At 38.6% G+C, this 27,361-nt stretch overlaps 1 protein-coding gene across 2 annotated transcripts; it reads left to right on the forward strand.

Annotated features, from left to right (window-relative positions):
* The first annotated feature begins 3,418 nt into the window (after positions 1 to 3,418).
* On the forward strand, positions 3,419 to 24,934 carry LOC132191299 (MIF4G domain-containing protein / MA3 domain-containing protein). Of its 2 annotated transcripts, none has more exons than XM_059606247.2 (14): positions 3,419 to 3,508; positions 6,325 to 6,359; positions 6,470 to 6,564; positions 6,701 to 7,577; positions 7,675 to 7,742; positions 8,199 to 8,281; positions 9,753 to 9,852; positions 9,996 to 10,081; positions 11,246 to 11,328; positions 11,481 to 11,608; positions 11,735 to 11,836; positions 21,576 to 21,869; positions 21,968 to 22,090; positions 24,327 to 24,934. In XM_059606247.2, exons 2-14 carry the CDS (start codon positions 6,356 to 6,358, stop codon positions 24,708 to 24,710), a joined length of 2,427 nt encoding a protein of 808 aa, XP_059462230.2. In that variant the 5' UTR covers positions 3,419 to 3,508; positions 6,325 to 6,355; the 3' UTR covers positions 24,711 to 24,934. The 2 variants fall into 2 exon arrangements, with proteins under 2 accessions (XP_059462230.2, XP_059462231.2); XM_059606248.2 differs by lacking the exon at positions 3,419 to 3,508 and adding an exon at positions 6,006 to 6,089.
* Positions 24,935 to 27,361: the final 2,427 nt, after the last annotated feature.

Below are 27,361 nucleotides of genomic sequence, written 5' to 3' on the forward strand. Positions count from 1 at the left end.
GGGGAAACAAAGTTGCCTAACAACCCAGCGGTTAGTGGGGTAATACTCTTAACACCTCAAAGCTATGAGAGTAAGAAATTATTAGCAACCTTGCGGTTAAGTGGGGAACACTTAGCAAACTCCAAGGGATAAGTGAGAGTATAATTACACTTATGATGTTACGTTATGATATTATGATGATATGTTATATTATGCAATGCTATGTGTTTAAAACTATGTTGGTTTTAATTAATGTTTTACTTATTATGTTATGAACTGCTTTACCACTTCATATTAGGAAATGTGAAGTTAATTACGTAGTAAGAAAATGTAAGGAAATATTATTCTAATTTATTACTATGTATCAAATTGTCTATCACCTAGTTTACCATTTAGCCATACATTTATAAATACTCATTTGTGAAAATCCTGCATACATGGCTGTTTAGTAACATTGGTGATGAGATATATTTTCGAATAAAGGAGGGCTCTCATATTAAGTGGTTACTTTGCTTGAACTTACTGACACTTTTTCCTATAAAATTTTTATAGATGTGGTTGAGGAAAAGGAAGAAGGTTCTGATCTATATGAGTGTCCAATCTATGGTGCATAGGACTCATATGATACTCCAGTTGTTGAAGGGCTAACTTACTTTAAGTTAGTTGTATGAATTCTAGTAGTTTGTAAGTTGTTAATAACTTTGTAATAAGTTATTAACTTCACTTATGGGAGCTTGTGGGAGTTCGCATAGTCCACTTATGGGAGCTTGTGTTATACAATAAGTTGTTAATAACTTTGTAAGATATGTAACCTACCGCCTGTGGCTGTGTTTGAAGAGACTAAGCTACTAGCAGTTAATATTTATATATAAACAGTGTGAAGTTTAAATTAGATGCTTTGGTGCATTTAAACTTTGGAGAGAACTCTAGTCTTAACGGAAAGAAAAAAAAAAAAATCCGCTGCGAAAGATACATGTATGCAGTAGTGTCACATGAGAATTTAGATAATTCTACTTACGCCTTGTAATAAAAGTCGGGGCAGTACACAATGGCGGAGCCAAGATTTTGGTTTGGGGGGTCAATTTTTTATTTTTTTATGAAAAGAAAAAACTAAAGTTGAACAAAACTTAATTAAAAACATTAAAGAATAACTAACAAAATAAATAAATAATTCAAAAAGATTTAGTTTTGTTTAAAACATATAAATATAATTTACAATTTATTTTGTCATGCTTGGATTAAAACGACATCATGTTTTTCCGAAGTGTGTTTGTGAAAAATCATTGTTGACAAGATCTTTTTTGTAGATAGGCTTTTCAAATTTGGTCTTTATCAATACCATGGTAATCATATTTGTTTTTTTCTTAAGTAATGATCTACTGGCAAATTTATTAAATCTAGCTCTAGATGAGCTCATTTAGAATTTTATTGAAGTTCAATGGAACCATTGTAGTTTTCCATAATTGATCTCAAATAATTACAATTATATATTTTATATAATTAAAATATATAACAAACAAGAAATTATATTTTGTAGACTAGCCGGAGTGGCCGATAAAATTAGCTATTGATTTTTCTTTTTACAATTAGCTCTTGTTGATTCAAAGGCTAATTTTCACTGTCATATCATCCAAATTACATGTCAGTCATACAAAAGTATACTAAATAGTATTAACTATATATATTTCTAAAAAATTAATTTAAAATAGCAATTTAAATATAGAAGCTTAATTACATTACCTAAAACTTTTTTGGCAAATTTGAATGCCTAGAAAAAAAAAAAAATACACTAATTGGAAATCGCACTCAGACAAGTCTGGCCTTGGTTTTGGAGTCCATTTGTGATTGCGGTTTTAATAAGTGAAATTTTAAAAATTGTATTTTTAAAATCGAAAGGCGTTTGGTAAAACATGTTAAAAAAGATTTTTTCTATCAAATATTTGTTATGTGAAACTGTAATTTTGGTTTAAATTCGTTATTTTTCAAATAAACACCTCCTATTCTGCTTATAAAAATTGCAAATTTTTTTTTTTTTTGATTTTAGATTATGTGTTTTTTAAATTACAATGCCAAACGCCTTACGTTTTGAAATATCTTTTAAAAATACAAATTATCATTGCAAAATCGCAATCCTAAATACACCCTTAGGTAACTTAGGTTTAGAATTCAAAAGATAAAAAATAAAAACAATAAACAAAAACAAAACAAAAGAAAGCATTAACAAAAAGGAAAATGTTAAGGTCACAACACAAATCCAACTTATGGCCAACTTCTCTCCTACGTGTCATTTAAAAAAGAAAAAAATTGATAGAGAGGATTTTAGGATTCTGAAAATTTGAGAAAAAAGACAATTTATTTGGTTTAAAATTCAATTTTTTTTTATACGTAGCAGAGAAGTTGGTCATGAGTTGGGTTTATGTTGTGTCCGTATCAAAACTTCTAAAAAAAAAAAAAAAGTTTAAAATCGGTGACTAAGTGCTTTTTTTTTTTTTTTTTTTTTTTTTTTTAAATCCTCATTAAATGGTCTTTCAAATCTGGACAAGCTTGGTCAAAAAGTAAAAATACAAAGTCAACAAAATTCCTCAAACCTCTTCAAACGGTGCGGTTTTGTTTTTTCAGATGAATGAAACGGTGCGGTTTTGTTTTACTTAAACGTGCGTTTTGCAAAAAATAAAAGTCTGTATTCCCATCTTCCTTCTTCAACTTTCGATATCCGGAGGGAAATCCGGACCGGCTGACATGGCATGGTGAGTGGGCCATGCCATGTCAGCCCACTTATTAAAAAAAACAAAAAAACGTAGGTTGATGATAGGGACCCCACTATTTTGTCTAATTTTGAACCAACTTTTCCCTTATTTTTTTTTTTATAAATAAAATAAAATAAAAAATTAAAAAAATATCTGAAGCAACCTTATTTATTTTTTGTCTTTCTTTTATTTGGTATTTTTTTAAAATAACAAATAGTATTTTTTTATAATAATGTCATTATTATGAAGAAAAATACTATTTTTCATTTAAAAAGAAAATACTAAATAAAAAAAAGGCAAAAAATAAATAGGACTGCTTAAGACATTTTTTTTTTTATTTTTTTTAACCTTTTTAAAAAAATAAGGTAAAAATTAGACTTTTATTAGACAAAAAAGTTTATCTTTTAACATTTGCCTACTCCTCTTCTCTTCAATTCTCACCATGCCATGTCAGCCCCCTTATTAAAAAAAAAAAAAAAAAAAAAAACGAAAAGCGCAGGTTACTCCTCTTCAATTCCAGCCGACGCCCCCTCTCTCCCTGTCGCTCTCGCTCTCGCTCTCGCTCGCTTCCTCCCTGCCAGAAAATCCTTGTCGCCGCCGGAGGAGCCCTTCCGACGACAGCCCAGAAGCCCACTCTCCCTCTCCCGCTCTCCCTCCCTCGCACCTGTCTCTCTCACTCCGGCAAAAGATCTCCGGCGACTCGAGAACTATCCGGTTCGGCGTCGGCAAAGGTTCTCAAAAATCTCCACCTCCGGGAAGGCTCTCTCTCTCCTCCACCGGCGGTAAGTGGTCCTCTCTCCTCCACCGGCTGGTTCTTAGGTTAATTTTGGGGTTATCTTTTGTTAAGAGTCTGAATAGTTGATTTTTTTCCCTTCAATTACGATCTACTGATCTTTCAACAGGAAATCCAAAAGTAGTTGTAATCAGGCAGAAGTTAATCTAAAATTGATTTTGCTTTGGTCTGGTTCTAGTATGTCAGTAACTTATGCACCACCCAAGATCGATTTAGTTATATTACAATGATAACCCAACACCTGAACTAAATCACACCACAAATCCCCATTACATGTCAAATTTTGAAGCTTCTGAAACCTAACTGCAAAAAGGCAAACCTACGACATCCTTTTCAACAACTGATATATGCAGTCATTCTTTTTACTCATTTAGAATTGAAAGTTTTAAAAATTATAATATAGCTTATGAAAGGTTGGTTAATTTTGGGGTTTTATTTTGGTTATGTATAATAACAGACCAAGATAGGGTTATGAACCACTAAATTTGTCCACGCTTGAACCACTCAATGAAATATCAGCTCTATCATTTACCTCAAGCTTTCTTTTAGTGATAGAATCCAAATTCCTATAGCCTTTAAAGTATGTAGCTTTGCTTGGGCTTAAACCATGATTATGGTCAATGCATACACTAGTCACGTACCACTTTGATTCAACATACTTTGCATTCAAGTTGGCCTTACACTCAGTTTTGGTAGTTGTATTTGGCTTAGAAAAAGTATTACTTAACTTGGTTCTTGCTTTCCCTTGACGACCACATGCTAGGGTGATGTGAATTACGGAGCCACTATCATTCGTAGTTTCCTTTTTTATGACCACCTCAAAACCCTCTTTCTTGGAATACTTCTTATAATATAAGATAAGTTCTCCTAGGGAGTTAAACGCCATACCTATCTTAGGTTCCTCAACAAATTCATCTCCATCTAAGAGCTTGTACTTGAACGTGTTGTCCTTATTGCCAGACTCTACATCATGCACACAATTTCATTCCCATCTATACCAAAAAAAAAAAAAAATAAATAAAAAAAATTAACATAGTTGAAATGTGAATAATAACATTCACTTTGATTCAACATTCAACAAATAATGATTAAAATATACTAATGAGAAAAAAATACAATGATTTGAAGAAAAATGCCTAACAAACCATTTTGGGGGCCAGCTTGGAGGGGTGAAGCGTCATCAATTGAAATCTATGTGTGCAAATAGTCTACTTTGCACTCATTCCACGAGTCCATGTAGCAGTTATTAGAAGAAAAATTCAAATTAGCTAAACAAATTAATGCATAAATGATTTGCCAGTAACCTTCAAACATTAAAATCAAAGTTACTTCCCAATGAAAAGACAAGAAAAAAGGGTAAAGACTACACATATTACATACAAAATAATTCACAATAAGTTACTTCAATACTTGTAAATGACACATAATCGCACACCCAAATGAAAGTAAACAAACACAGATCAAGATATCAAATTCATTTTACCAAGTGAACCTACAAAACCAAAAGTGATCACATGGGCAAAAATAACGCTACCCATAAACCCTAAATACGGCTTACCCATCAACAAAAATCAACCTTCAAATCATATTCCGATCTAAATCAAGAAACCCAGACTGAAAAACACGCATTACCGTTTCTGTGAGAGAAAGAACAGGACGCCTTGTGATTAGATGAAATGATGATTGGGTGTTGGCATTTTTGAAATCCTTTGCCGACGCCCAACCAACGATTTTCTTCTCGAGTCGCCGGAGATCTTTCGCTGGAGTTAGAGTGACAGGTGCGAGGGAGGGAGAGTGGGCTTCTAGGCTGTCATCGGAGGGGATCCTCCAGCAGCGACAAGGATTTTCTGGCAGGGAGGAAGCGAGCGAGAGGGAGAGAGGGGGCGTTGGCTGGAATTGAAGAGGAGAAGAGAAGAGTAACCTAAATCTGCGTTTTTTTTTTTGTTTGTTTTTTTTTTTAATAAGTGGGCTGACATGGTATGGTCCACTCACCATGCCATGTGAGCCAGTTCGGATTTCCCCCCGATATTTGGATTGCGCCAAGCATTACTCGACCTAATGTCCTTACTAGGAAACAGCAACAGTTGAAGGGAAAAAAAAAAAAAACCATGTTGGTGGCTGAGCAATGATAAATTTTCACAAAGATTTCAACCTTCGTGATCTTGTTTATCGGTGCCCCTTGATGAATGACTGAGCATAGGCAAAGAGAGCATCTAGAAAAATTATACAGGAGGTAATGAAAAATTTTTGGAGGTGATGGGGGCACGCTGCAAACCGCTCCTTTGACGCTGCACCCATGCTGCAAACCGCTCCTTTGACGCTGCACCCATGCTGCAAACCGCACACACGCACGGCTTCGCCAATCGGAGGCATGGCTCCGCTAATCGGAGGCACGGCTCCTCTGTCACTGCACCCTGCTGCACACCGCACACCGTACGGCTCCTCTGTCGCTGCAGCCACACTGCACTCCACATAGCGCTACTCACATTTAGACCCCCGCGTTCGAGCCTCCTCGAGCAACCCACAACTTCGCACCGCTACGACCGCTTGGAGCTGTGAACACCTCCACGGTATGCTCACGACAAGAGACTCAACCTGCATTACACCACCCACACTTCCAACACACCAATCACACTGCACCCACAGCACCGCTACGCCAATTAGGCCTCTCTTTTGTTGATGGGAAAAATCGGCTTTGGAAAGGGAAGAAAATATCACAATAATGTTTAGCCATGAGCTTCAATTGGTCAATTTTCATACTAGCAACGTGCCTAACATGTCTTTTTATTTTTTATTTTTTCACAGTTGCTAAGTTTGGGAAGCTTAATTAGGAAGCATGGGTGAGCATCTTATGGTTCTGATTATTAACTCGAGTTCAATTTTCTACGTTGCTTTGAGTTTTCAGAAACGATGAAGGTAGTATTAATTTTGTTCTTTAATCACGTTGCAGAGAAAAAATGGGAAGGGAAATCACATCGAGAAAGGCGAAAAGAGGCTCGGTTAGAAAAGAAAGCGAAGAAACATCAAGCTCTGCTCCAACATCAGGTAAAAGAATTTGTCGTTGTTTTATTGCTTTCTTTTCTACCATATTTATTTTTATTTTTGATTTTTTTTCTTTGGAATCAGATGATATTTATGCAGGTGTTTATTCTTCTGTGTAATGTGAATTTTTTGCTTATAGGAATATCAAAAGCTTAAGAAAAAGTCTGGAAATTCAAACTCAGAAAGCGTAAAAATACCGAATAATTTGTTCGGTAACAATGTCAAAGGGAGAGAATATTTGCAACCAAATGGTAACTCTGAGAGACATCAGAGTTCGGAGAAAACTAACATGCCAATGGAGGTTAAGGATAAGCTGGTGTCTTCGGAATTTAATGGTTCTAGTACATCACAGGTGGTGAATGGAAAGAAGGGTTCCAAAAGAAATTCGAAAGGGACGAAATTTGAGGAGTATCTTGAAATGGAAATGCAAAATTATGTTGTATCGGCGAAGGAAGATTTGGAATTGGAAAGGAAACTTGCTAAGAAACTCAAGGTGAAGGTTGGAAAATTAAGAGGAGAGGACGATGGTATCAATTCATTATTTGAAGGAATCCCATCTATTATTGATTCTTTTGGGGAGGAAGAACTCCCAGGTGCCGAGGAATTTTCTGACAAGAGCTCTAAAAGTAAGAAGAAGAAGAAGAAGAAGAATAAGAGGAAGTCATTGGACCAAGGGCTAGAAAGTGATGTTGCAGGTGACTCTAGTGTTGGAGTGTCTGAACCAGTGAAAATATTAGATGCGCACATGTCAGAAGAAGGTCCTGCTGAGGCGCCTTCAAGGAAGAAGCGTAAGAAAAGAAATTTGTCAGAGCCAGTACAAGAATGTGATGAGGTGGGTGATACAGCTATTGGTGCTTTGAATCCGGTTGAGCCTTGTGGTGGAGAAGTGGTGTCAGAAGAAGTTTCTGCCAAGGTACCCGCAGGGAAGGGAGATGGAAAATATGTTGCACCTCATTTGAGAGGTCGTTCAGGAAATGAGTCAGAAGAGTATACCAAAATACGCAGACATGTACGGGGTATGAAATCTGTGATTTTATGTTTAACTAGGCTTTTTTTACCTTAAAGCTGAACTGCTACTTGCTCTCTAAATTTCTTATCCTTAACTTGTTCCAGGTCTTCTGAATAGGTTGTCTGAATCTAATGTGGAATCAATGACGGAGGAAATATCCACAATCCTTCTTGTATGCCATTCCTCTTATACCTTAATGTTTTTTGCACACTCTTTCTAAATGTTCATTATCTTGTATTCTAGATCTCTATATTATGTGAAATGATTACTGCAACCATTATGATGATAAACTTGTCGTATAAGTTCCTCTGGCACTGATGTTGAAGCGGGTGGGGTTAGGTTCTAGTTTCACCAACAAAAATTAGAAGAGTGATATCATTCAAAAAATGGTTTGATTTTAAACATATCTGACCCATAAGACCTGTCCTGGTGGAACACTGTTCTTGGGAGCTGCAGTCTGCAGTTGCTTTGGAGTCACTTAATCCTTGCTTTGGAGTCACTTAATCCAGCACCTTGAAAGTTGCTATTAGTTCTGGTCCATTTTTCACCATAATTTTTTCTGTGAGATCTATATGCAGTTGTTGGTCTAGAATTGCATCTTTTACTCTCTGATTCAACCCATCTGCAGTCTATTGCTCGCAGTGCTGCTTCACAGATAATCAGCGAGGAGGTTTTGGCATTTTGTTCTGGAGGTCCTCGTGGCAATGAACAGTTAAGAGTTTATTTATTTTCACTTCATCTGCCTCTCTTTCTCCAACCTCTGATTGACGCCATTTCCAATTTAATATAGTTGATAATGATTAAGTACATAGTGCTGCCTGGAGAGTGTTCATTTCATTACTTTGATTTCTGTTTCTTAGCTGTGTCTTCTTTATCGTAACTTCTTCCACATGAAAATTCAATTATTTATTTGGAATATATATATATGTGTGTGTGTGTGTGTGTGTGTTGTGTCTTCTTTATCCTAACATCTTCCACATGAAAATTCAATTCATTTATTTGGAATATATATGTGTGTGTGTGTGTGTGTTTATACATAGTCCATCTGGGTTGGGAATGAATGTGTTGAACAGCATTGCAAAGGCTCTGCTTTTCATGCGAATGCACGCCTCCTCTTAATTTCTCTGTACCAGGTCTTGATTGAAATTTTAGCTATAATAAGTCTTCCAGTCCTCAAATTTTTAAATAAACAAATAATTAGAGAAAGAGCTTCATTCGACCTTAGGCAAAAGAGAAGTAGTATAGACAAGGCTTACCATTTCAATTCGCTTTCATGTTTGTCATATTGAATATTGGAAAAGATCAAATAAATCTGAATAGAATCTTCACGATTGATAAGAATCTTGTGATATCTCAACAAGAAAGATATATCCTTTTGATTGAAACAGGTAGATCTAAGAATGTGGAGTCCATTTCAGATGGAAAAATTGAATTGGAAAACCATGGTCTATTTGTTCATTGAATGTGTTATCTATATAAAGAATTCCTTGAAGTTCTGTTTTGAACATTTTAGTTCTCTTAGATTGCTCTTTGCCAGATATTGTAACTTATTCATCCTAAGTCATGTCAGATCTTTTTGGTTGGTTATCTTTATTATCTATGAAAGATTCCTTGCTCCCCTCCTTTCCTCTTTTGCAAATGAAACTCTAGAGTTCCTTAGTTTTCCCTTCTCGCTTTGTCATCTTCAAAATGTAGATTTGGCAGTAAGTTTAGAAAAAAAATCAAAATTTTTTCTATTCTTAACTGTCTTTGATGCCTTTGCCTCTTGATTTTATTTCAAAATTGTAGCTATTTAATATCTACCTCCTGGTCCACTTTGCGATAGTTTGTAAGCTGTTGGTCCAAGGACCAGAATTCCATATCCATTAAAAGTATTTTGCTGGATGAATGTTTCTTTGATTATAAAAAGTCTCTTTTTGGTTTTTTCTTATGGCCCTGTGGAATATTTTAATCCAAAACTTGCTGAATTGCCTATACAAATGGTACGAGATGGCAGCTTTCAGTTACAATTGAAAAAATATTTTGTTCCATTTTGCTGCATGGTCTTGTATGAATTGAAAATATTTCACAATGGGTGTTGGTCAGATTTGGTCCATAAGTGGATATTAAACTGGGCCCTTTATCAGGCTTTCCCTTTCTTCTTTTATTTGTCTTAGTCATTGGCTGTGTGCTCTTTGTGTAGGTATGCTGCTGTTTTTGGTGCTTTTGTTGCAGGGATAACATGTTTAGTTGGAATTGACTTCGGCGCAAAGCTTATGGCTTCCCTTGCTAAATGTTTTGAGGTGTGCCGTAGATACAGGAATTGATTACATTACTGCAATTGCAAGTTGTTTGAATTTTAATCATTTGAGAATTTCATGGTTTTGGTGTTCCTTTGCTAAGATTTTAGAAAATGTACTGAGACATTGTCTATCTTTGTACCCAGGATGAGTACCACAGAGAAGACAATCTTTCCTTGCGAAATGTCACTCTTTTGCTCTCCTATTTATACATATTTGGAGTTTGCTCAAGGTAGGTAACTTATGTTATCCTGGACACTTGACTCTGTAAAAATATTAGAGTAATAAAGTTAATAAAAAAAAATAAAATTCTGAGTACTCCAAAAGTATACATCATAACGTGAAATAAAGCGGACTGCTGGATGAGACCATAATTGTTAGGATGGCCAAATTTCTGCTCATCAAAACTTTCTATTACATGTTAAGATGCATGCTTCGTTAGGTAAGGAGTGAATCATGTGATGAACGTATGCAAATGTTTTTTTTTTTTAATAAGTAATTTCAATATCATTAATAAAGTGCAGAGGGGCGCAACCCTAGTACATATACAAAAGATGAGCCCCTAAGAGGTAGAAGAATAAAATAAGTTCATGAAATCAGCTAAAGTAGGAACATCTACTCGATTATGTGCCACCTTCCACATATGCAACAAATTAGTCATATTCCTTCGCAACTTGACCATCGAAAGCTCAACATCCTCAAATGTCCGTGCGTTTCTCTCCCTCCAAATACATCACATTACGCACAACGGAGCCATCCTCCATATTTCCTTTCCTAGACTACACCCAACTGAACCACCCCAACATGTAAACAAATCCAATATCCGCCTCGGCATAACTCTATCCCAAACAATGTAAAGATGTAATTTCACAATGCGCCTGCCACTTCGCAATGAAGCAAAAGATGATCAACGGACTCCTCACTCTTCTTGCACATACAATATCACTCAACCACCACAATATGCCTCTTGCGTAGGTTATCATGTGTCAATATTATAATGTGAACATAATGTGAAATCGGTTTCTTTAAAGTCATTAAAAGTACTAGATTGTGTTAAGACACATGGCTGGGTAATCCATGACAGTACTACTGAAATTGCTTCATTTCACAGAAGAAGAAAAGAATGAATCAGCAATTGTCGTTTTCTCTTTTGTTGAAATGATAGCAATATCTCTTAGTACGTTGTGGCATGATATATCTATGAGTTTTGCAAATGTTCTGCATCAGAAACAACTTCTGAGTAGCGGAATCCCTAATTTGTGCAACCTTTGTGCAATTTAGTAGTTGCTTGACGAATGATGTGTCTTTGCATAGGCATTTTACTGACATCTTTCTTAGTTAGTATGTATCTTAAATTATAACAGCCCATTCTAAGAGCTGTACTTCTTGTTCCCAGTGATTTAATATGTGACTTCCTGATAATGTTGAGCAAGCGATTAACAGAGATTGATGTCTCTACCATCTTGACAACTTTACAATGTAAGCCTCTTTGAACTTTTGATATTTGGTCTCCTCATTTATGGTTTTTGGCTTTCTATATAATAATAGCATGGCATGACTGTTCTATCTTTTGTAATAGCATGTTACTGCCAGCTACTCATGTCTGACATGAACTGTTATCAACTGTATAGGCTGTGGAATGAAAATAAGGAGTGATGATCCTGTTGCAATGAAAAATTTTATTCAGAGTGTTCAAAATAGGGTGAATGAGTTGAAGGCCTCCTCTGGAGATGGCCAGGAAAAAATAAACGGCAAGAGAGTAAGCTTATAGAACTTTTAGTTTTATTATGAAAAATGTTCTCTCTCTCACTTTTTTTTTTTTTTTTTTTTTTTTTCCTTTTCTCTTTACCTGATTCACAAATATTATAATTGATAATGCTTGCAGATGGAGTTCATGCTTGAAACCATATTGGACATCAAGAACAACAAGAAAAGGCCTAAAGAGGATCCTGCTCATCACACACGGATAAAGAAATGGCTACAAAAGGTCTTGCTAGTTAATTATTTCACTTTTTTAACATTTTATTCATCATCTTTTTCTTAAGTGTCTTTGTGGAGCGTCTTCAAGAAACATAAGAAAGAGAAAAATTTGGGGATTGTCTACAGAAGGTTATTCAAAATGAAATCCTAGCTAAGATCAGTAGGAGAGGGTATTTGAGATCAAATCATTTGATCGAAGTATGGATCTTATTTTATAATCTATTAAAATAAGAACTAATAATATATATATTTTTTCTGTAAGCAATCACTTGCATTCAAAAAAGTGCAGTGAAGGGTGCAATTGTAGTACACGGGTTGTATATAAGAGAAACACGAAACACCGAGAAGCAAAATCTAACTTTTACAATTCAAAGACTAAAGAACTCCAGCATGTTCAAAAAAGAGAGTTGATAGTCACCGTCTAATAATAAAGAGATCTCAAGAACAAAGGTTTCGGCCTCGCTATTGAATTCCTTGCTCTCCAAAGACATGAAGGAATTAAGTAACTTTGTATATCTATGCATATATGTATGCATCTGTATATATAGGGCTTGGTTCAAATTACACCTTGCAATATTACATCAATTAATAACTTTCAATCAGAAAATATTGTCTAGTTCACTGTAGATTGTCTTCCATATGCAGTTGGTGTTACTTGGACCTAATCCATAAATATGCATGCGCACATATATATTGGAATGCTTTTTTGTCTAGTTATTGTTGTGTCCTAAGGACTAGCTTAATCGGCTTAGGACCACGTTTCATGAAGTAAAGGTTATTAATTCGATCTCCCATTCCCTTTTTCTTGGGGACAAAAATTTACTTATTAAAAAAAAAGTATATTCTAAATTTAGGAATTGTGATAATTATAGAAACATTGATGATTTGTTGTCGTAGTTGGTACTACTCGGTAACGAGGTCTTTTGAACTTTGTTTGTGTCTGTTTGGATCTTACTTACTAATAAGAAAGATTTTTAGCTAGGAGTTTGTATTTTATAAAATCTCTTCTTTTTTTCTCCTGTATTTTGCTTCTATATAGTTTAGTCTATTAGAAACATTAAAACAATTGTTGAATGAAAAGTCTTAGCAGATTTCTGCCCTCGTATTTGTGTTTTCATGATGGGGGTCCATCAAGTCTTCTGGACGAGATACTTTAACAATAAGAAGCTCTAGTGAGACCTAAGATTTTGTATTGCTATGCTCTTTTTTTTTTTTTTGGATGAATAATAATTTATTGGAAGAAGAGGCAAAGCCCTCATACACAAAAAGTATACAAGAAATGCAGCCAGCCTAATGCTGTTTTTTTTTGTTTTCTGCATGCTTTTTATTGTAACATTAGTATAAAATGCATATAAATAACTGTTTTTTTCCTGTCTGTGAACGTTGAATTTACCTTTCCTTCTTCAAACCTTATAAACAGTGGCGGAGTTAGGATTTTGGTTCAGAGGGGGCAATTTATTTATAGTTATTTTTAATGAATGAAAAACAAAAGTTAAACAAAAATTAATTAAAGAATATAACTAATGAAATAAATAAACAATTCAACAAAATTTAATTATTGTTTAAAACATGTAAATATAACTTCCAAATTATTTTGTGACGCCTAGTGCGTTAATTTAATCAATTGCGTTCGTCGAGTTTTCATAGTTTGAAATTGCTGTATGATTTATTCATTGTTGATAGTCTTGAATATATCTTTCTCAATGTACATAACTAGACAATCATTCATTCACTTATCTCTCATTCGGTCACGTAAACAATTTTTAACAATATTCATTGTTGAAAAGGCTTTTTCAAGAGCAATATAAGTATAAAAGTTTGACTACATACCTGAAACGTTTTTGACAAATTTGGCTTCCTAGAAGAAATACATTGATCGCAAATTGCACCCAGACAAGTCAGACCTCAATTTTATTGTTTGGCAAATCGAACTAGTGTATATTTATTTTTTTTTTGATAAGTAATAATGCATTAAAAGAGCGCAGAGGGGCGCAACCCAAGTACACAGGAAGTATACAAGAGAGCGACTAAGTAGGGGAGAAAGAAGAAGAGAACATAAGGAGAAAATCAGAAAAGTTGATCACTAAAGGAGCAAGCCAGCCTGAAGTCCAAGTGAATAAGGTGTACAAAAAGAAAAGAATAAGGTCCTCTAGATTCCTCGACGCATCTTCGAAGCATCTCGCATTCCTTTCCTTCCAGAGGCACCAAAGGAGACAAAGGGGAGCCATCTTCCAAACCACCGCACTACTCGTTCTCCCACCCGCCCACCAACTAGCGAACATCTCTTTTACACTTCTAGGCATAACCCAACACATGTTAAAGCGAGAAAAGATAACATCCCACAACTTCCGTGCGACTACACAATGAAGAAAGAGATGATCCACGGACTCCCCATCCGCCTCACACATACAACATCGATTAATCACAACGATGCCTCTCTTCCGAACATTGTCCAACGTGAGAGGTTTCCCAAGGGCAGCCGCCCATGCAAAAAACGCTACTCTCAAAGGAGCCTTGGTACGCCAAATGCTTTTCCACGGAAAGTGATTAGGAACCTTAAGGGCAAGCATCCTATAGAAAGAGCGGACCTCAAACTTCCCTTTGCTTGAGTGAATCCACCACATCCGGTCCTCCCCTTCCCCCCTAATCAAAGACGAGTACAAGAGCGAGAAGAAAGAGGCTAAGGCCATCTCCTCCCAATCATGAATACTGCGGGTGAAAGTAACATTCCAGTGAACCATCCCGTTTACACACTCTCGGATATCCGCAATGGAAGCGTCCTTGTTGCAAGCAATATTAAAAAGACCCGGGAAGGCATCCTTGAGAGACGTCTCACCACACCACCAATCCTCCCAAAATTTAACCTTCCCTCCCACACCAGGATCTAATCGGAAGTGACCCCGAAACGACCTCCAAACTCCACAAATGTGTTTCCATAACCCCACCCCATGCGTTCCACGAGGAACTTTGGTGCGCCAACCCCCCCAAACCACCCCATACTTAGCCACCAAAATACTTCTCCACCAAGCTCCTTCCTCATTTGCAAATCTCCATAACCATTTCCCCAAGAGAGCTTGATTGAAAAGATGCAAACTCCGAATCCCTAGTCCTCCCTCAGCAATTGGAGAACACACCTCATGCCAGCTTACCAAATGGAACTTAGTCTCATCCTTGAACCCCCCCCATAAAAAATCCCGTTGAATCTTCTCAATCCGATTCGCCACGGAAATAGGAATGGGAAAGAGAGACAAAAGATAGGTGGGGAGATTGGATAGAGTGCTCTTGATGAGAGTGAGCCTTGCCCCCTTGGACAAATAAGAACGCTTCCAAGGGGCCAACCTTCGAGCAATTTTCTCCAACATGCCATCCCAAATAGCCAACTGCTTGAAAGACGCCCCTAGCGGAAGACCCAGGTACTTCAAGGGCAAAGAACTAGTACCACAACCCAAAACACCAGCCAACTCAACCGTCTCCACCGAATCTCCGACTGGAACCAAAACAGACTTGGCCCGATTAACTTTTAACCCTGAGACCGCCTCGAAACCAATAATGATAGCTTTAATAAATCTGACATTTTCAGATGATGCCCCACAAAACACCAACGTATCATCAGCAAAGAGAAGATGGGAGACAGAAACCCGCCCATGCTCCCCGGCACCCACATAGAAACCATTGATGAAACCCCTACTGATAGAGGCATCAATCATCCTACTGAAAGCCTCCATGGCCATGATGAACAAGAAAGGCGAAAGAGGGTCGCCTTGTCTGACCCCACGCGAACTCCCAAAGAAACCGGAAGGTGAACCATTGATCAACACCGAGAACCTCACCGACGAGATACAATGTTCAATCCAAGAGCACCATTTCTCACCAAAACCGCACCTTTTTAAAAGGTAGAGTAGAAACTTCCAATTCAAGTGATCGTAAGCCTTCTCCATATCCAACTTACACAAGAGGCCGGGATCCCCAGATCTAAGCCGGCTGTCCAGGCATTCATTGGCAATAAGCACCGAATCCAAAATCTGTCTTCCTTTGACGAACGCATTTTGCGGATTGGAAATGACCCGGTTCATGACTCCCTTCATTCTATTGGCTAACACCTTCGCAATAATCTTATAAATCCCTCCCACAAGGCTAATAGGACGGAAGTCCTTCAAATCGGATGCCCCATGTGACTTCGGAATAAGAGCAATGAATGTAGCATTGAGACTTTTTTCGAACTTGCCTCGATCATAGAACTCCACAAAAACAGCCATGATGTCCTTTTTGATCACCTCCCAGCAGTCCTGAAAGAAAGCCATAGAAAAACCATCCGGGCCTGGGGCCTTATCCCTATCCATCTTTTTGACCACCTCCCATACCTCCCTTTCCTCAAAAGGAACTTCCAGACTAGAAGACTCTTCCCCTTCCAACATATCGAGATGAAGATTATCCAACCTCGGTCTCCAACTAAGAGTCTCTGTGAAGAGCGTCTTATAAAATCGAGTAATGTGACTACTAATAGCCTCTTGATCAGAAATAGCAGTGCCATGAATGATCAGAGACTCAATATAGTTCTGTCTTCTATTGGCATTAGCAATCCGATGGAAGAATTTGGTACACTTGTCACCCTCTTTCAACCACCGGACTCTAGATTTTTGCCTCCAGCTGATTTCTTCTTGAAGGAGGGAAACTTCTAACTCCCTAGCAAGCACCCTTCTCTTCTCGATCTCCTCCGTGGATAAACCTCTCTCTTCCTCCACCCTATCCAAAGCTTTGATATCTTCCATACGAGCCTTAATACTAGCCCCCACATTGCCGAACTCTTGAGCATTCCATCTCCTAATGTCCCCCTTTAGTGCTTGCAACTTCTTGGAAATAATGAAGCTCGGAGTGCCCTGGAAATGATACGAATCCCACCAACTGCGCACTTTGTCCACAAAACCCTCCTCTTTGAGCCACATGTTCTCGAATTTGAAAGGCCTTTTACCTCCCGCATGAGAATTACAGTCCAATATAATAGGGGCATGATCGGAACAGGCCCGTAGCAACTTCTTCTGACGCAAATCTGGATGGCGGGCTTCCCACTCCGGGGAGACAAGAAAGCGGTCAATCCTAGACCAAGAGTTGTTATTAGACCAAGTAGAAATTCCCCCCACTAAGGGGAGATCCATGAGACCCTGATCCGATATGAAATCACCAAAATCCCTCATTGCCGACCGCGAATGTGCTCCCCTCGACCTTTCACTAGGATGGAGGGTGGCATTGAAATCCCCACCGATACACCACGGCACATCCCAACAGCTCATGATCCCTGCCAACTCCTCCCATAGAAAGCGCCTAGCAATGACTCTGTTGGGTCCATACACCCCCGCAAAAGCCCACACAAAGCCATCCTCAACATTCTTGAAGGAACAAGCCGCCACATAACTACCCAACGCTACGTCTATCATCTCAACAGCCCTCTTATCCCACATGAGAAGAATGCCCCCCGACGCCCCATTGGAAGGAACGGAGCACCAATCCACATACGGACATCCCCATAAACTCCTCACTAAGTTATACGAAATAAATTCCACCTTCGTCTCTTGGAAACAAACAACATCTGCCTTCCAACTTCTAAGCAAATTCCTAACCCTCAACCTCTTTTCCCTCTCATTCAATCCTCTTACATTCCATGACAGAATTTTAAGCTTCATGATTTCACACGACTGACCCTCCCCTTATTCCTGTCCCGTGACGAAGACTCCAAGAAATTAACAGAGGACTGCAAGTTAATGAGCTCCCTCTTACCTTTTTTGATTACAGGAGTGCACACTGCCCTCTCCATTTCTTTGTCCTTGTTGTCAGCCATTAGAATCCCTATGGTCTCTTCAAGCTTACCTTCCTCTCCTTCACAAGATAGGCCAACTTCTTTGCATGCCTCAATGATAAAAGTCCTCTCCTGCACCTCCAACTGCTCCTCCTGAACAGATTCTGGCACAAAGGATTCCTGGGAAATTAAATCCTCCACTGCTTTAGAAATTCCCTCCAAATTATCCTGCTGTGTTATGCAAAGCCCCGGCTCCTTACCCAGAATGCCCAGCTCAGAAGCATCCCTAGGCTGTTCACCAGGGTAGCTCCCCAAAAAACTTTCCCTCCCGGCCTCCTCACTGTCTCCAGCAGTAGACCCAGAAAATTCCAAAGGTACCCCCTTACCAGGCCGCTTGCCCAGAATTCCTGGACCAGATATGCTCGAATCTCCCTTCAGAACACCTTGGTCAGCAATTCTGGGTTGAGAACTCTGCGGCTTACCTGGGGAATCCTTCGTCGCCGTAGCCTTGTTCAAAGAACCCATCATCGAATCAGCTCCCAAAGCGCCATCCCTAGCCAGAATTTTCCTCACCGCCCCCTCACTGTGCAAAACTCCCCTTTCCGCCACCTCTGCCGGAGATGAGAAGGCTAACTGCAGGACAGAATCAACATGGGCCTCCCTATCGTAAGACAACAGTCGACCTTCGGGACAAACAGGGTTACCGGTGACACCCGCCGGAGCATAAGGACCTCCCATCGAGCAGTCCGACACACCAACCAGGGAGCCCGGAGCTTGAACACTTAAGTCCAAAATCGCCGTAGCCTTAATCATGGAACCCACCATCAAATCATCTCCCGGAGCGCCATCCCCTGCCGGATAGTTCCTCGCCGCCCCCTCGCTGGACGTGACAACCTCTGTCGGCGCCTCTGCCGGAGGTGTAGAAGCGATCTGCAGAACAGGACTGACGTGGGCCTCCCTGTCGCAGTGCATCGACCTACCATCGGGGCTTGCGGGATTGCCGGCGATGCCCACCGGAGCGAATGGGTCTCCCGGCGAGCTGACCGGCACGCCAGTCGTCTTCGTTCCACTGACCGAAGCCTCCTCTTTCCCCACGGGCCGAGCTCCCTTCTTCCTGAAATACATCTTAATCGGCTGAACACCCCTTCCATGCTTGGGCCTTCCCCTAACAGCCTTCTTGGGCTGGGCCATTCCTTTCTTGTGTTTGTCCCCTCCAGCTAGCCCATGATGACAATACCCACCAGGCCTGGAGAAAGCGCTCAGGCCCTCCACTACCCTGATCGCACGTTCTATTCTGTCAAGACCCACTTCCAGCTCGCCTCTCAATCTACTCAACGAATCCTTAGCATTTATTAGATCCTCTTTTACACGAAACCATGTCTGCACGTCGTGGCTACCTACTCCCTCCCATCCCTTCACGTGATCAGCACCACAAATCGAAGTTGTCAGCCTCGTCGTGGAAATCGACCTGCTCGCCGGAGACGGAAACCTGCTCGCCGGAGCTCCGCTGTGGACACCCGATGGTTCCCCTACCTTTGGGTTACACGTTCCCTCCCCCCCAAGAGACTGGTTCTTTACCGGACCCTCCCTACCGTCATTGACTGACCTCGCCGGAATTGAGGGCTTGTGCCCACCCTCCAGAATAGTTGAGAGCTGAACTTGCTTACCCTTTTCGGTGGAAACCTCCTTCAACCACCTTGGCACCCTGGCTATTGGCTCGACGAAGTCATTGAAACATTCCTCTGTCGGCTGCAACGAAGACCCCAAAACTTCCACATAGCTCCTTCTTCTTCCACCATTGACAAAAACCTTATTAACTTCCCTGACTTCCTTAGACCCACACAGGGAAGACTTAGCCATCCGTATCTCCGAAATGAGACGTGTCCAACCTTGGCCATAACGCCCTTCTGGTACAATGATCGAGCCCCTCCTATGCCTACCATCATATTCTTCTACTGTCAAGAACCTCCCATGTCTGTTGGCACATTTCTGTGCGATTATCCGCGGATACCCTGCTCTGGATTGGTCCCAAAAAACCTCAGAAGAATCCACCGCCACTAAGTCCTCTATAATACGTGCCATCCATAGCACCTCATCCTTCTGCAGAAAGATGGTTTTTTGTTTCCTGTTGCTTCTTTCAAACAACCTCACCCCTGAAGCCCCACTCTTAATCAGCAACTCAAAAGTTTTGGACTCCACAATCCATTTTCTCGACGTAGCCATAACGCTAGCCAAACCAACTAACAATCTAGACCCCCAAACAGTGAACACGCGCCACCCACGCGCCTGTACTCAGGCGAGAGTGGAAGAGAGCATGCAGACCAAAGATGTCTGCTAGAATATAACAGAAGTAACTAGTGTATATTTATATATAGTTATTACCGGTAACCCGGTAATAACCGGGTACCGGAACTGGGGAATCCGGTTTTTGGTTTTTCCCAACCGGAACCGGAACCGGGTCCGTGGTTTCCCGGTTTTTCGGTTCCGGTTTCGGTTTTCGGTTTCTTGGTAATTTTTGACACCCCTACTAGGCGATGTGGGATGTCACAATATTGGTGTAGTTTGATGTTTTAAGACCACATTTCCGACAAGATTCAACCGTCATTTGTGTTTTCAGCGAGATCCAACCACCCTTTGTGTTTTGTGGTGAGATCTGATCGGCTTTGGTGTTTTGTAGTGAGATTGGAACAGCCTTAGTGTTTTGCGGCGAGATCCAACCAGCCTCGTGTTTTCCAGTAAGATCTGGCCGGCTTTGGTGTCTTGTAGTGAGATCTAACCGGATCTTTGAGTTTTCTAATGGGATCCGACTGGCCCCTTGGTTTTGCGGCAAGATCCGATCGGAGTTGGCATTTTTGAGAATGTTTTATTGGTGTAGGTGTTTTAGTGGAATTTTTGCTTTTTTTTAATGTTCGGTTTAGTGCATTTTTTTTTTTTGTTAATGTTTATTTATAAAGTCCGTCTTTGTGTTTGTGTGTTCTAAGATGTTCCAACTTGAGGGGGAGTATTAGAGTTTGTTTATTCCAAATTGAGCATATGCTCTAGCTTGAGGGGGAAGTGTTAGAATGATAGGAGTTTCCTTCTAGAAGTTTCTAGAACTTGTAGGTGAGATGTTATGAGCTGTATAACCACATTTCTTATATATTTCGAAGAATGGAATGAAGGCAGAAGGAGATTCACCCCAATTTCTCTTACATTTACAGATTCCCATCATAGTTAAGACATTCTATTAAGCTTGTTGGTACCTTTCGGCTTACCCAATACACATTATGTTTTACACAAAGGGGTTACACTTGTATTTTACAGTTACAGAAAATCATGTGAAAAAATAGCAAAAGAAAGTAGAAGCTATGTAATCTATCTATCCTACGGGTTATTGTCTACTGCAATTGAATGAATGTATATCTTGATTTTCAAAATACTTTCAAGTGATGTATGAACAAAGTGAGGCTTATCTTGTTTGTCACCGGTTGCCAAGATGTTGAGGAGGAGCATCCTGGTAACCCTTGCAAAGGGTTTTCTTTCAACTGGAGGTTGAAACCATAAAACCAACCACAAACTACTCGATGAAAAACAACTCTGTACAATACTTTACTCTTGTATCAGCCAAAACTCTCCTGTACTTCCTCACATGTTTTGGTTGAAGATATCAACTTGCTGGCTTAATGGAATGAAAGTCCCTAAAGAGTAACTATGACTAGAGTATATGACTCTAAGGTGCCTTCTATCTTTCATTAGCCTAGTAGACTATTATGTATGCCAGGATGTCTTGATATTGGGGATGGCTCATGGACACTCGGGATAAAAGGAAGTTATGATAACCTTCCCACTATGAAACAAAAAGTGTCTCAATGTAGTTTCTTAGATATTGAATCAACTTCTCCATTTATATGATTCGCGTGACATTTTAGTATTCTTAGTTATTTCTTTATTTTCATATATATATTATTATTTTCAGTTAAGAGTTGAAGACGTTTTAATTAGAGGGCTCAAATGGAGCAAGCTTCTTGATCCTGACAAGAAGGGCCAATGGTGGTTGTCTGGTGATATGGCTTCCACAATGGACAAGGTTGAAGAGGTTGCCAGCACAATAGATAAAGAGGTTCTTGAAGCCCAAAAAATGCTGCAGCTTGCTGCTGCACAGAGGATGAACACAGATGCCAGAAAGGCAATCTTTTGCGTAATCATGAGTGGGGAGGACTATATTGATGCTTTTGAGAAGCTTCTAAGGTTGGATTTACATGGGAAGCGGGTGGGTACCTTTTGATCTTTTATTTTATTTATTTTTTCCTCCTCTTTTTTAACTGTCTTCTTTCATTTTCTGACATTTGACTTTCAATTTGTTCACAGGACAGAGAGATCCTGCGCGTTCTTGTAGAGTGCTGTTTACAGGAGAAAGTGTTTAACAAGTATTACACTGTTCTTGCTTCCAAGTTGTGCGAGCATGACAAAAACCACAAGTTCACTTTACAGGTGTTCTTTCTCTCTATATTTTGATTAGGATGACTCTCGTATAGAATTTAGGGGAAAACATGGCAAATACCCCCCTTGACTTCTTCCAAGTTGTGCAAACTGCAAACATGACAAAAACTTCCTTTCTCTTTGAGAATATATTATTTCTTCCTTTTTAGACATGGTTCCTCTTTTATTACTCAAAGCACCATATGATATTTTCAATCACTCATCTTATACACTTAGAATCCCACCCCTCTTATTTAGATTTACATTTTATTTATCAAGTGGAAGGAAAATTTTAACAAAATCCAAGCTATACTGAGGCTTACATAATCAATAGTATAATAAACTAATATGCATCCTAATTAGGAAGTATTTGCGAGACACTTCCAAGATTTTCTTATGACTTTTCAGATGATTCATTTCTTCCTTACGACTTACTAGTGGCCATTATCATTCATTTTGCCTGGTCGTTTGCTTAATCAAAATGGAGCCATTCAATTTCCATAGGATGCCGAACTTTTTGTGAAACTAATTGTGACTCAAATTTCTCACTAATCGTACTAATTCGTGTGCACTATTCGTTGACCATAGAATTAATTGTGTTCTTTTTGAATGTCAACTTTCTTTTTTTTTTTTTTGAAGTAAACAAATTTAATTAAAAAGCAAAATTACGCAACCTAAGTACACATAAAGAATACAACATCTAACTAGAAAAAGACAAAAGATCAAGAAAATCAGAAAAATAGAAACATGAAGACAATCGTAGGCAGCTGTCCATTGGTAAAGGGTTTTGAAGAAGGCCTAGCTTTACCATCGTCCTCTCATGATTTTCTTAACTTTTTCATTTCTCTCCAAATACACCACATTAAGTAAGGTGGGGTCATCTTCCACACTGTTGCACTCTGAACACTTCCACACTGTTGCACTCTGAACACTATCAAATTGTCCTCTTTAATATGCAGAGATATCCGCCACTCATCAAGGCATAACCCACTCTAACCCAAAAAGATCAAATCAGAATTCTATAACCCACTAGTAATCTCACAGTGGAATAGGTAATTTACAGTTTCCCCACCCTTCTTGTATAGGCAACACCAATCTACCATTAGGAGATTCCGCTTCCTTAAGTTTTCTATAGTGAGGCTCTTTCCTAAAATGGCTAATCAGGCGAAGAAAGCCATTCTCAATGGGATTTTATGCCGCCATATACTCTTGCAAGGAAAAAGAGAAATGTCATGGGGTGTAATTGGAATGAAAGAAATGTTAGATGTTTTGAAAATTCCACTAGGACCATAGAGGAATTGACTCATTTTTTCTTTTTTACTCTTTACTCTTGGACGGCCGTTTGGCTAGCTCCTTTAGTGATTAGTTTCTCTGAGTTTCTTTTTCATTTTTCTCCCTCCTAGGCGCTCTCTGTTTATACTTCCTGTGTATGTGGGTTGTGCCCCTCTGCGATCTTTTTATATATCATCATTACTTATCAAAAAAAAAAAAATTATGACATTATAGAATGATCTAACATCAAATAAACCTCTCCTGGAAGAGATCCGACAAAGCTTGTCTTTCTTGTTTGGTCTCAGTTTGATGGAATACAACAAATTGAAGAATGAGGTGAAGAAATCCACCTTCCAGTCATGCATCGCTCTGATAAAATTAACGTTCCACTAATGAGAGTCACTAGAAAGCTGTCAATTTCTGCCATGAAAGCATCCTTAAAGTGAAAAATTCTGAAGAACTTCATAGAAGCAACCTTAAGGGTCTGGCCCAATACCACATGTGATGTCAAAATCTAATCTTGGAACCGTCACCCATTGCAAAACTATTATATCTAGAAAAGTTCCTCCAGAGTCTCCTGATATTTTTTCAAAGACCAACCCCATATGACCCATTAACATCATTAGAACTGTACCCACCCCATGAGCTACCATATTTAGAATCTACTGCTACTCTTTAAAGAGCCTCTCTCATAGCCAGATTATGTTCTATAAGCAAAAAGTTCTCTTATGGTTGCTATTTTGATCCTTGTGCTATGACTTCAGTTTATATTTTTGAAGTCTGAAATTTGGTTGGGCCATTACTGCTTACATGCCATGAATTTTGATTCATTATAAACTCTTTCAAAAGTGCTTTCTGTTTTTCTTTTTTCTTTCTTAATTTATTTCTTTATCGTTCTGAAAATATAGTGCTTTCCGAGTGATGTTTTTCTTCATATCATTTTCATAATCATTTTTTATCTGTTATAATTTCTCAGTTTTGCCTTTGGGACCATTTCAAAGAGCTGGAGTCAATGCAGCTCATTAGGTCAATGCACCTAGCAAAATTTGTAGCAGAGATGGTTTCCTCTTTCACCCTCTCCCTCTCAGTTTTGAAGTCTGCAGAACTGGATGATATCAAGGTGCTCACCCCAAAAAGGATTATGCATTTCCGAATGCTATTCGAGGCCCTTTTTGAGCATCCCGATAAGCTTATCTGGAACATATTCACACGTGTGGCAGTCACCCCCGAGCTTGAAAGTCTTAGGCGTGGCATTGAGTTTTTCATCAAGGAGTATGTTGTAAAGGCCAATAATGCCGTCACGGAAAAGTTTAAGATTGCGAAGAAAGCCCTTAATAATGCTGAAGGAATCCTCATGTGAGTTCCAAATTCTCAGAATACGAAATTTTGTAGCTTAAATTATATTACACTCTAGTTAATTGCTAGATTTGATGTTGGAAATGTCCTTGCATCTTACCGAGCTATTCAAGTACATATGTTTTTTTGAATTGCTTAGAATGATAGAAGTCTATTATACAGATGATTTTTTTGGAAAGCACTGGTATTTTAAGAGTTGTTTATATACTCTATGGCCCTTTATGATTCGCTAGAGCTAGTATGAGAGGAAAAAGGAAAATTGTGTCTTCTTATTTGTTTATGCACTTTTTTCCAGCCAAATGATTGAAGCAAATCTTGGCCATTCTAGTAGCAAAAAACGGGCAGGATCAATGGTTTCATGTTATCCCTCTTTGTGGTTTAGCATTAGTAATGTTATTTAGTAGACAATTATATGATTGGAATGATATGATAGTGAAAATCAACATTTTTCTTTTTAAAAAAAAAATCTAAAGATTGATTTTTATTGTCGCATTATTAAGTTAGTCTACTAAATAGTATTATTTTAAAATAGATGAAGTATGCCCATATCCTCACACAGGTATGAATAATTTTTTAGGATTCGCCCATTTAACCCGTTTAAACAACCACAAAATCAAAACACCAAAAAATAGATCCACAACCACAAAATCATAACGGTAAAAAATCGAACAGAGTTGAAAAATAGATCCACAACGATTTTCTGCCTTTGGCAAAATCACAGAAGGCTTGAATCTCCATAGAGAGAAAAATTTTAGTGCCTCAATCCGATAGATATCATTTCTAATTCAATCTCTTTTACAAGTTCGACATTAATTTAATGTTATTTCACCAACAACGATTATCTCTTATAAAGTGAAATCAATTGTTCAAATCTCTCACTCCCTTGCCTAATAGTTCTCTAAATAGACCTATCAGCAGCAATCCTCAATACATCACATCAAAAATTGCAAACACCGTCAAACATGATAGATTTCAAGCAAAAGAAAAAAGGGTTAATTACATTTTTATATTTAGGTTTTCACGACTTTATTTTTTTTTACTAAGGTTTCAATTCGTATTACAGATGATATTTATCTTATCGATAAATATCGTTTTAGTACCTCCATTTCCATTTCGTCCGTCAAACTAACGTACTGACACGTGTCCTAACAAAAACATGTCACATGGCCCGGCCACCCCATTTTGGCCTAGGGCCCTGGGCCGAAACCACTCCCATGGCCTCAGGAGATGGCTTAGCCACCAAGCCACCCCCATGGTCATTGGGGGTAGTTTCGGCTACCTTTTTTGTAGGGGTGAAAATGCGGTTGTGGTTAGCAGTTAGTGGCTAAAATTGCTAATCACAACCGCCTAGGCAATTAATAAATTTTATTAACCGCTTAGGCAGTTAATCGCCTGGTTAGCGGTTACCGAATAAATAACCGCCTTGCTTTCAACAAAGCCTGCTACGGCTGTAAATGAGCCGAACTTGAGCGAGCCACCTTTGCTCAAACTCAGCTTGCTTAATTTTTTCTTGAGCTCGAGCCGAACTCAAGATGGGTATTAAAAATTGGGCTCGAGCTCGACTCGCCAAGAAAAAACCTTGTGTGAGCTCGAGCTTAGCTAAAAATTGAGCTGAGTGTGTTATTGAGCCACTGGCTCGCTCGACTCAATTTTTTGTTTTTTATTCCAGTCGTTGGGCTTAGCTAAGTCAATTAGCTAAGAATCAAGGGCATTTTTGTGATTCTCCACGCATTTCCCACGAACAAAGGGGCGTTCAATTTATAGATATTTGAAGGAGTCGTCTTCGTAGCTTTTCTCTATGTGGGACAAACATGTTTTTAACAAAGCATCATAACCTCCCTCCAGTGCAATTCCACCCTCCAAAACCCATAGCATAGGAATTCTCCAAGGCTTGATGAAACAACATTACTGGAAATTATAATTGCTTATTATTTGATGGAGTTTGATTTAACTCAAGCCCAGCAGCACCGCTGGGTTAGAACGTCAGTGTCCCTTTTGGAGGTTCCAATGTTATCACATCAGCAGAAATGCAGAATCTTTATTTCTTGGTTGTGTGTTTAAATGATGGGGATGAAAGTACCAAGGAAATGAGGTCGAAAGTGAAGAAATCTGAGGTGGGTTTTGGAGAAATTAAACAGAGGAAGGAAGAGAGGAACAAGAACAAGGTGAATAGGTAGGAGAAAGAACTCTTCACAGAAAGTGCATTCGTTGAACACAAGTTCACAAGGAAAAGAATATATATATATAACAGTGACAATTATAATTTTTCTAAACAGAAAATTCCTAATAGATAGAAACTAAAATGTAGGGGGTGAAAAGGCGGTTTTAAAGTATGTTTGTGGCTGGAATTCATATCAAAACTGTATAAAGTATGTTACGCGATGTGAGCACTATTGATGACAAAACGAGATTTTGGAATTAAAGCATGTTATGTGTAGTCATTGTTAGGTAGTGGGTTTGTTATGAAGTATTATCAATTAGGTTATTTAGTTCATTAATGTTTTATAGTTGTTTTATTATTTTAATATTGTTGTGTGTGTAGGACTCTTATGTTATGTCTATCTCTTTTATCTTGTTATTTGTTATTTGGGTAGGATTAGATTTTTCTATTTGGGTAGGATTAGATTTATTTATTTTAAATGGAAGTCCTATCTC

The sequence above is a fragment of the Corylus avellana genome, chromosome 10 (genome assembly GCF_965113065.1).
Source record: "Corylus avellana chromosome 10, dhCorAvel1.hap1.2, whole genome shotgun sequence".
Taxonomy (NCBI): Eukaryota; Viridiplantae; Streptophyta; class Magnoliopsida; order Fagales; family Betulaceae; genus Corylus; species Corylus avellana.